At 41.1% G+C, this 10,614-nt stretch overlaps 1 protein-coding gene across 1 annotated transcript; it reads left to right on the top strand.

The window, feature by feature from the left end:
* The first annotated feature begins 8,107 nt into the window (after positions 1-8,107).
* LOC149068274 (uncharacterized) lies at positions 8,108-9,142 on the top strand. Its single transcript, XM_089251917.1, has one exon. The coding sequence runs from the start codon at positions 8,108-8,110 to the stop codon at positions 9,140-9,142; it is 1,035 nt and encodes a 344-aa protein (XP_089108043.1).
* The last annotated feature ends 1,472 nt before the right edge of the window (positions 9,143-10,614 follow it).

Genomic DNA, 10,614 nt, shown 5'->3' with positions numbered 1-10,614 from the left:
TGAAGTTGGGAACCACAGAAAACCAACTTCAGCCAACCACCACTGTGGGGTTCGAACCCGGATCCTCGCATCGCGAGTCCGTCACTATAACCACTCGACCACCACAGCGGCAATATGAGCTCTTCAATGGTATTGCGTGTTTAAAACCAAGAGTTTCTCGCCCCAAACAAAATCCAAGATTGCAATCTCAATATATGAATATTCAAATTCAAAAAGATGCTCTGGAATAGGTTGCGTCGAATATTAACAACACTAGCTGCAATCAGCCTAAACCTGAGATATAATTCATTTAATAGTAGGCAATGAACTACCGGGGCTGTAAGCAACGTAGCCTACATCCTGCTCGGAAATTTGTGCTCTTAAATGTTTTCTTGCATGAACAGGGTCGGTTGTGGACTTTTTTTCAAGTGTAAGCGAATGATGTTTTGGTGATAAAAAGAAATCGCTCCTTTCAATTGGCGCCTTTTGCGGCCGCGTAGTTCGCAAGATTCAAGATCTGTTCATGAAACAAAATATCTCTAATCTAATATTGGTACTGTACTAGGGGAATAATTAGATTGAGGAAAAAAAATCAGAGAGAAACGGTCTTACCCTTTTTCGGAAATTCAGTAGTAAAAATTGCCAAAATTTAGAATTTGTATATTGTATATCCGTCTTCTGGAATATGTGAGAGAGTGATTCGGAGATGGGGGTGGTGTTTATGAATGAAAATTTCGAAGAAGTTCTCAAGCCTCCTTAGGGAAACATCATGGCTTGACAGGTCAGAGATTCCCAGAAAGGCACGCTTTTCTGGTCTCCCTTTTCGTTTGATGCTCTAAACATGTTCTTTTTCTTGGTTACTATAGCCCTGTTATTGTTTAACGGCAGAAAGAGAAAAAGGCCAGAATTTCTTCAGGGATAAAGAATGCGACCACCTGCATAACATACACTCTTTTTTCTTTTGGAAATAACCTACTGCCATACCTAAGAACGCTAAAAATAATGTTGTTGGGACTTTAAACTGAAAGCTTCCTCCTTTCACAATCAATAATAGTTTAATGGGAACAAAATTAAATTTTAATCAAAATTTTCCAAAATATCTGCCGAGAAAGGAAAAGGTCTCTTTTGAAAAAATTGCGGCCCGATGCGACCGCACCTTTCGCATCCCTCCCCCCAAGTCCGGTCTCGATCGGAGACAAGTTGGGAAAGAACAGCATAAATGAGGGAAAGAGGTGTTGTCCCTTAGTTTAAGATGTCCTTGCATACAGAAACGTCCTCTCCACTTGTCAGTACAAGATTCATCGAAAGACTGGTTATTTGTGGAGATGAAGATTACAAGGAAGAAAATTCATCACTGCCCCCACGGGGACTCGAATCCCGGTCTCTCGCTTGCCGGGCGAGTGCTCTACCATCTAAGCTATGGAAGCCGATAGAATATTTCAACCTTGGAGCGTATATACACTGCTCAAAACAATTAGGGGAGCACATGGTTTTAACAAAATTACGCAAAGATGTATACCGATAAGTAACATTAAATGAATCATCCATAATTTAAAGCCTAGCAGGAAACGGAAGAAGAAAACTTCATATGCAAATCAAACTTCATGACGTCAAAAACCAAAAAAAGGAGATAAGGGCAGAAATCGGGATGTTGCAGAAACGTCTGTTTTACTGCCGTAAGGCTAAGCGCAAATTGAGTCGCGTGCAGCGTTCGCGGATGGGCGGGACCTGAGTGCGATGACGTCAACACGCCCCACGCGTAGAGAGGGGATGCGCATATTGAAACGCGTTCCCAGTGCACGAGCGTTTTAGAAAGAAAACAATTTCGGGGGACTGGAACCTTGTCATTTGGGAGGCTCCCGGAGCCTGGATTATTGGTAATTAAAGTTGACATTAATGAAGACAACATTAATTAAAAATAAAATACGGGAATGCGCTGAAAAATATACATTAAAATACCGTATATAAAAACGTGAACACAAAGAAATAATAAAAAATTAGGATTGATGACAATTCAAAATTAGAGAATAATTAAAAAACTATTGAAAATTCAGATGTTTCTGATGAATTTTTCCTTAAAAAAACTAAAGGTACATAAATTAATGAAAACCTTACATTAATTAATCGAAATTGAAAATGGATAAAAATTAAGGTAAATTTAGGAGGGATAAAAATTTTAATGAAAATTAAAGGTTTATGAAAATTAATGAAAATATATAAAATTCAAAATTTAGAATGAATCATACAATAAATTTAAAGATTATTGTATGATTATTAACAGAATTAAGAGAAATTGGATTAATGAATATTCCGAAATTAATGGAATTTTTCCGAAATTTCCCATAAAGAATGAAAATTTGGACCTTTTGAAAAGTTAAAACAAATGAAACGATTGATCACAATTTAAAATTAATGAATAATTCCAAAACTGCTGGGAATTTATATTTAATGGAAAAATAGATTAGTGAAACACCAGAATTAGTGAAATTAATAATTAAATTTCAAATTTAATAAAAATTATTCCTCTATCGATCGATAAAATATAATTAATGAATATTCGGAATTAAAGCCGAATTCAGAAATTTAATGGAAAATATTTCGTAGGCTATTAAAAAACAAGAGTAGATTTTTTTCTCTAAAAATTAATAAAAATTCAGAATTAATGACAATTTTCTAAATTTGTAATCAAAAAATTAGTGAAAATCCCGAAATTAATGAATCCCAAAATGAATTCCGAAAAATAACTCCATAATGAATTAAAATTTAGAGCTAATGAAAAGTCAAAACCTTGGAAAGAACAATAATATTTAATAAAAACTCAGAAAGAAAGAAAATAATTCAGGAATTTCTTTAATTAATTGATTAATACTTAATTCTTTAATTAATTTAAGAAATAATTGATTATACATGTAAATAACGTTGATATTAAACAACATTTTTCATAAGAGAATGCGAACTAACAAAATGACGGTTTAATTTTTAAAAAACCCCTACCGAATACGAAGAATCGTGCGCGCTGGGCACGAAAATCTGCGGCTCAACAGCAGCGCCAACGAGTGCACGCGTACACGCGCTTAGCGTAGTGTCACCTCGTGTCTCAATTTGCGCTGTCTTTCTGATTTCCGTTGGCCGCAAAACAGAGTGCTGCCCTGCTTCATGTCGCGAACGCTGCACGCGGCTCAATTTGCGCTTTGCCTAACTGTGAAATTCGATTGCGCAGTATTGTTTTTTTTTAGACAAGGTGACTTGAGGATGTCTCAACAACGTGATTTACCGGAATCCATGGCATGGCGTGTTATAGGCAGACTGGAATCCGGGCAAACACAACGTAGTGTCGCGGACGCTGTTGGAATCGCCAGAAGTGTTGTTGCAAGGCTGTGGAATCGATTCCAAGAAACAGGAAATGTTAGACGTCGACCAGGGCAAGGTCGGCCACGCGCCACTACAGCAACTGATGACCGGTATGTACGGTTAACAGCCCGTTGAAACAGAACAGAGAATGCTACGTAGCTGCAAAGACGGTTGCTCTTGGCAACAGGACGAAGGGTGTCCAGCCAAACAGTACGTTTTCTGGACACATTTTTAGCATTTTTCAAACTGAAACCATACCTCTACGACAAATAGTTGATGAGATGAAGGGCGAATTAACAGAGGCCATCCTATATAATACATCTATGATCTATCTAAAAAAAAGGTCAGAAACGTGCATTTTGGCAATTCAAAAAAAATGGTAAAAGTGACATGCATGTCTTCATCTTGAATAATTTTAAAAATTAATCTTTTAACAAATTTTTCATAAGAATTTTTAATCAAGAAAAGTATAGAGATCAAGCTGAATTTGGGGATGGAATAACCAATAAAATTTAACATTGTAATTTCAAAGCTAGAATCAAAACACTGAAAGGAAAATTTAAGATGCGTTGAGTTAAGAAGCAAATAGTGTGGGGAAAAAAAACTTTTTGCTTGAGGGTCCATTTCCTAGGTTAAAGTATGTAAAAATATATGATGGCTCATATTTCTACACTAATTATAGACACAAATATGATAAAAGTACCATTAGTTTTAAAGATGTTATCAAAGACTTTGAGCTGGAAAAAGTATGAAAAAGTATAAAAAAGTATGTTGCAGTTGTTGGGCGAGCAAAAAAATCCAGGTTGCCAAGAAGGAAAGACTTTGGCGAAATTGGAAATCGCCAAATTTGGCGCAACCCCGCTTATGGAATTTTAGCCACAAATAATATTTATTTCACATAGGGGTCATCCAAATATTACGTCAGCATCGATAGGGAGGGGGTTCCGATTTGCTGATGACTTTTGATGACGGGGGGGGGGGAGGTTTGAATGATGCTTACGTCATCTACCACCCTTTATAAAAATGTGAAATATTCTTAATGTCTTCCTAAAGTAACAATTTCCCTATTAATAAGTCTCCCAGAGAGCCACTTTAGTGATCTATAAATGTTTCGTGGATCCTTTGAGTGATCTAGAAATGTTTTTGGGCAGCTTAAGTACTCTCGAACTGTGCCACGCATCATTCAAGTGATCCGTAATTAGGCCGCGGATCACTCAAGTAATCTGGGAGTATGCCGGGGGCAACTTGAGTGATATAGAGCCACACTGACGGGTCGCTTAAGTGCTATAAAACTGTGCCACGGGCCTACTTGAGTGATCAGAAAATGTGCCATGGGCGGCCTAAATGCTCTGGAATTGTGCTATCGGTCACCTAAGTGATCTGTAAATGCGCCGCTTAGTTCATTTTTACAAAATTAGGTTTGGAGGGGGGCAGGCCACATCAGATAACCCCCGGGCCCCATTTGGTCCACGGGCCACGGATTTATCATTATATCGCTTAGAGGCCTCTAAGCTGTGACCCACCCGTGGGTCACAATTAATTTCTTAAAAGGAAATTTTGAGTTCTTAGCCTTCGAATGGCATTGAAATTTGAAATTAACAGAAATTGGTTATAATAACATATAAAGGTATTTTCTTTCGAAATTTTGATTTTTGTTTTTAAATATTTTTTGCATTTAAAATAATTATTTTTTGATCGTTTGGGGAGGGGGGCAGCCTTTATGTCCCCCTCTCCGCGTACAGTCTCTGATCCCACCAATATGTGATAGAGGTAGAGGACAGAGATGAAGAAATTTGGCTGACGGGGTTCAGAGTTTTGCTGACAAGGGGGAGGGGGGTCAAAAATGGCTGAAAAGATTGCTGACGTAATACTTTAATCGCCCCATATTTGTTTTTCTTAATTCACTGCAATTTGTGTGAAGTGGCACTTCATTTTCTTCGATTGGCAACCAACTTTTTTGCGATTTTAGCATGAGTTGGCGAGTTTGCTTACTTTTGGCATCATTTTCGGCTGTAATTGGTAATGTCCCGTATTTCGAAGCTCAATTTCACGTATTTTTCTCGAGAAAATATGGTCAGCCTAGCCATCAGTTTTATATGTGGAAAAAAAGCTACTAATAATTGTATAAAAATAGAAGGAAGGTAAAAAGAACAACTTCGTAAGGTTACAACAAAGCCTTACGCTAAGCCTTACGGAAAAAGAGAAAAGAAAACAGAAAAGAGAGAAAGCTTGTTTTTGACTTTATTCCACAAGCATTTGGACGCAATATTACGTCCTTGATTGTAAAGTGTTTGAAATGAATTATACAAAATAAAACGTTTCTTTTTTTTTAACGGCTTTTTTCTCGGCCCAAGATATCAAGAAAACAGATATTTTCTGGATATTACGCTGAGGTGAACTCGGGAAGCAGTCATCTTGTCTCCGCCGGGATTCGAACCCAGGCCATGCTACCATCTGCCAAGAAAGGATAGGGTCGTCTCCAGTGGTGCAGATGGTAGCATGCTTGCTTAGTACACAGGAGGGCCTGGGTTCGAGCAGCACCTCCTAGAGATAGAAGGCCTCTGCACTGTTTGCCGTAAACGTCATTCGGACTACCTAGTAAATTTGCCACATTTTGAAACACAGCATCCTATTTCGTTTCTTGTTATTTTGGCGTAGAATCTTCCTGACTGGCTCACAACTACCGCATAGTGATTGGATGCGAGGCGTAGAAATCACCAATTCTGAACCAGATCATTTCTTTTCCTCTCAACGATGATACTGACACGAGCAGGGAATTTTTTCCCCCCTGAATATTCTGAGGGAAAATGCACTACTTACTGACGTCACAAGCAGAGTGCAGAGGCCTTCTATCTCTAGGAGGTGCTGGTTCGAGTCCCAGCGGAGCCAAGCTGGCTTTTCTTTTCGAGTAATACCCGTTTTCTTGAAAACGTTTAACATCACAAATATGTGAGGTGAAGTATTCTTATTTATGGTTGTAATTATTGTTTTTCACACATGTATGAGTTGAAAAATAATTTGAATCCTCAAATTCAACAACAAAATACAAATTCAAAGTTGGTTCGTTGAAAGTTCGCGAAAAAACCGGGACAATCTTACAAAAAAGTCAAGAAACCCAAAATGACATGGAAATACGGAATGTGTCCCGGAAAATAGGGAATGTATGGTCACAGTGTTGAAAAGGGAATTTTAGAGGGAAATTTTGCTGGATGAGGATTCCATCACCGTGTCCCCCGTAATCATAGTTGCCAGATTAGCGGTTTTCCCTCCAAATTGGGCTGGTTTGAAAACGGTTCGGCGGGAAATTTTTGGCTTTGGCGGGTGGCGGTTTTTCCAAAATTGTTGCTTATGGCGAATTTCTCCCTATTTTTCTTTAGTTTGCATGCGAGCAAAGAAGTTTTTCTTTTTCACTCCAGTCCCCACCTCATGTTGTGTTTCTTCCTGACAAGGCAGGAGTGGGGGGGGGGCATCTCACCCAACTATGGAAAGCCAGAACTTTCAACCATAATGCCTTTGCCACCCAATAATTGAAGGAACCGTGAAACAAAACTTGGGAACTATCCTAGACTCTAGATAGTGGTTTTCAACCTTTATGATACCGCGGCCGATCGGTTATCATATATCCAATGTAGTATAAGGGAAGTAGTATGTTGTATATCCAATGACTATAAGGGAAATGGGAGACTTCAGTGACTTCACGAGCTTCGCACGGAGGCCTTCTGCTATAGAAGGTGTTTGCTTTGACCCGACGGTTGGGAAACACAGTATCTAGACCACAGAAGCCTGTGAAAGAAACCGTGGCCTCCACAAGCGAGGAACTGGCAGGGCTCAAGCCCAGGAACCAGTTCTGTAATAACGCATGGGCCCACCAGGGCATGGCCCGGGGGCCTCAAGAGAAGAGGGGCCTCAGAAAAACGAGAGGTGGTTGTATTTTTCGGGGATTTTCCATGTAGGGAATCAGAAAAATCACGACGGCTCTCGGGGTCCAGGATGCTCTTAAAACGAACCCAGAAGAATAGACAAGAAGAGAACCCTCTTCTTAAATTTTTTGTTTACTAGACCGTGAAAAATCTGGTCTGGGATTTAAAGCCCACACCTAATTTTCAAAAAATCATTGTACCAAATTTCGAAGGCACCTATGCACAATTTGAGGCAGTGTCGTCTTGACGCATTGACCAACCCGGCCACGTCACGGAGGCCTTGAATGAACAGCGGAGGGGAGGGGGGGGGGATAATGAGATATGGTTAAGATTTGCGAGATTAAGCATGTAAGTAGGCATTTGCAGTCTGGATAGAGGGCTGAGCAAAATCAATTTGCCCGGGGGCCCATGATGCTTTTAAGACGGCCTCCACTCCAGGCCATCTCTGGGCCGTTTTTCCAGGAGAGAGAGAGAATGTGTAGCCCTGACTTTCGCAACTTTCCAAAGAAATCAATTTATTCGGTAAAAAAAAAACCCCATATTTTTACGGAAAAGTGTGGAGGGGAGGGGGGGGGGGAGTTACTGGACTATAACGAGAAAAGCTATAAACCACACCTTTGCATACTAGAATATCGTCACACTGTAGCTCGCTTGTTGCTTCATAGATGGCAGCACAAATTCAAATATTTTGGGCTACTTTTTGGCTACTTTTGAAGAGGATTTTGGCTGTAAATTTTTTAAGGACCTGGCAACTCTGCCCGTAACCGTGCTGGTTGGTAAACAGTACAATGCTGAGTTCCACTTGAGAGAGAGAGAGACACATCCGTGGATCTTGGCAATTTTTCGTGTCCACAATCATGACGACGACAATCGCAGATTTGTCCCCAGAACTGTTGGTGGTGATTTTCTCGCATTACATCCAGTCCGAGGGAGGACACATGGGACTCCTGAGAAACGTGGCGCTGGTGTGCAAAGCCTGGAAGAACCTGTCCACGGCGCCCTCGCTCTGGAAAGACATCCACGTGCGGAACTGGAATCACGTGCTCCACTACTCGAGGAGGGGACTGCTCTACCACAGCCGGAGCATCAAGGTGCACGGTTACCTGGACTTCGGCCACCTGTCGGCCGTGCTGCCGACCATCCGCGAGCTGGAGGTGCTCGACATCTCGGACATCAGCACCGACGGCAACACCGGCACGATGATCGCGGAGATCGCCAGGGCGTGCAAGTCGCTGGAGGAGTTCAAGTTCCGCAACTTGATCTCCACCAGCGACTTTTGGACGCTCCGCTTCGTCGACATCCCGTTCCCGATAAACAAGCTCAAGAGGAAGTGCCCCCGGCTGCGGAAACTGGACTTCTCCTACTGCAGCCTCGTCACGTCGGCGAGGAGTGACTGCTCCGGGTTCAAGCACCTAACAATGTTCGAGGCGAGGAAGAGCAACTTCCACGGGCTGCGCCTGTCCAGCTTGTTGAAGGACTCGACGAAGTTGGAACACTTGGCGCTGTTGAAGAATAAGAATCTGGTGCTGAGCAGTGTCTCGAAGATCCCGTCCAGTAAAGTCAGGGTTCTCGAGATCCACCTCGGGGATCCTGATATGAGTTTGGAGGCTCTTGAGCAGGCGGTGGACAAGTGGAAGTACACTTTAGAGAAACTCTACCTCAGGGGATGGTGCTGCGACATCACCGGCGCCCTCAAGGTTCTGTTGGATGGTAATCCGAGTCCCAAACTCAAGTCGCTGTTGATAGAGAGGGACTCGGTGGACCGTCGTTTCTTCAGGACGTTCGTACGGAAGTGCCAGAATCTCAGCGAATTGATAGTTTTGTCGCGGGATGGAAATGAGTTTCAATTTTATAAGAATCGTGAGAAGGTCGAAAAGTTACGGTTTCTCTGATGGTTACACCACAGACAAGAAAGAAAGAAAAAAAAAAGATCACTCATTGGTTCCGAGGTCTCCAACAAATTTTGTTTCAGACATTTTTTAATTTGCGCCAATTCAAATAAATGTGATATTTCATGAATTTTCCCTTTGGCTGCTGCACATCAGTGCTGTATCCGAGCTTTTGACATCCGAAATTGTCGAGATGAATTCTATCTGCTTTGGTTTTATGTAGGGAGAGGAAATAGATATGTTGTCGACCTTGGGGCAAGCACACACATTTTGCCGCCCAGTGTAATGTCAAATCAGCTTTTGAATTTGGCAAACCACCCCCTGCCCCTCCCAATCTAGCTCCCTTGGTACCAGACCTGCCTCTCCTCCGTAGTTGCGCAGCTCCGACCATATGTTTGATTGTTTGTATTTCTTCTTTATAGTTCGATGGTGGTTATTTGTTGGCGAGATTTAATTCGAGAGTAGTAGTGACGAGTAATTTAACCTACTAGTTGGTAATTTGGCGGTAATCTGCAATAGTTTGCATGATGCCCCCTTTTTTTTTCAAAGGGGAAAAAATCTCTGATTTTACTTTTAATAATGAAAAATCCTTACAGTTTTGTTTTTAATAATGAAGAATCCCTAAAATTTTGTTTTTTTAATGAAAAATTCCTACATTTCAAAAAAAATATTTTTTACATTTTTTGTAAGAAATTTAGATCTGTGCGAAAACTTCCCAAATTTTCGTTCTTCAAAGTTGGCAGCCATATAAGAGTATTCCAGCTTTTCAGCGTGTTATGCTGTAAGCCAGTGGTTCTCAACCTTTTTTTTTTACTCCCATAGCCCTTTTCAGTACATAATTCCTATGGCGAAGCCCTGTTTGACTCGAGCAGCCCCTTTTCGTGTAAAATTTTTATGGCGAAACTATGTAGGCATCTTTTTTTTCAATCATCTATCAAATTTACTGATTTATGTCATTTTCCTCGATTCGCCCGGGAGCCCCCAGGAAGTGCACATGAAGCCCCAAGGGCTTCGCAGAGCACCGGTTGAGAACCGCTGGTGTAGGCTTTTCATCAGGAGATGTTCCATCCACCACAGAGATGGCCATCGTCGTGCTGCTGACGGCAAGCAAGGAGACTAAAAACCTACCTCCTAGAGAAAGACCATTATCTACTGCCGCTTCGGCTGGTCACTTGTTCGACGCCACAACAGCGATACAGATTTTTCCCACATCTCCAACTGAAGCTGTAGTAGATCAGTCTTTCTGTAGGAGGTTGTTTCATCTCCTCACTTGCTGTCACCTGCGTGATGATGCCCAATGCTGTAGTGGACAAAACATCTGCCTATAAAGAGCCTTGAAAATGTCATGCCAGCCTGTAAAGTTTGAATATTCTTTACCAAGGTACTTATTATTTATAGGATTTCATATCAACGTTTTTTTGAACTTGTCATTAGCGAGATTTGCCAAATTTTCTGTTTCATTGCAAGAATAATGG

Source organism: Pholcus phalangioides, unplaced genomic scaffold (genome assembly GCF_987345545.1).
Source record: "Pholcus phalangioides strain wild (caught in Gottingen) unplaced genomic scaffold, Ppha-v1.0 ptg000027l_1, whole genome shotgun sequence".
NCBI lineage: Eukaryota > Metazoa > Arthropoda > Arachnida > Araneae > Pholcidae > Pholcus > Pholcus phalangioides.
This window is presented reverse-complemented; position numbering and strand designations above follow the sequence as displayed.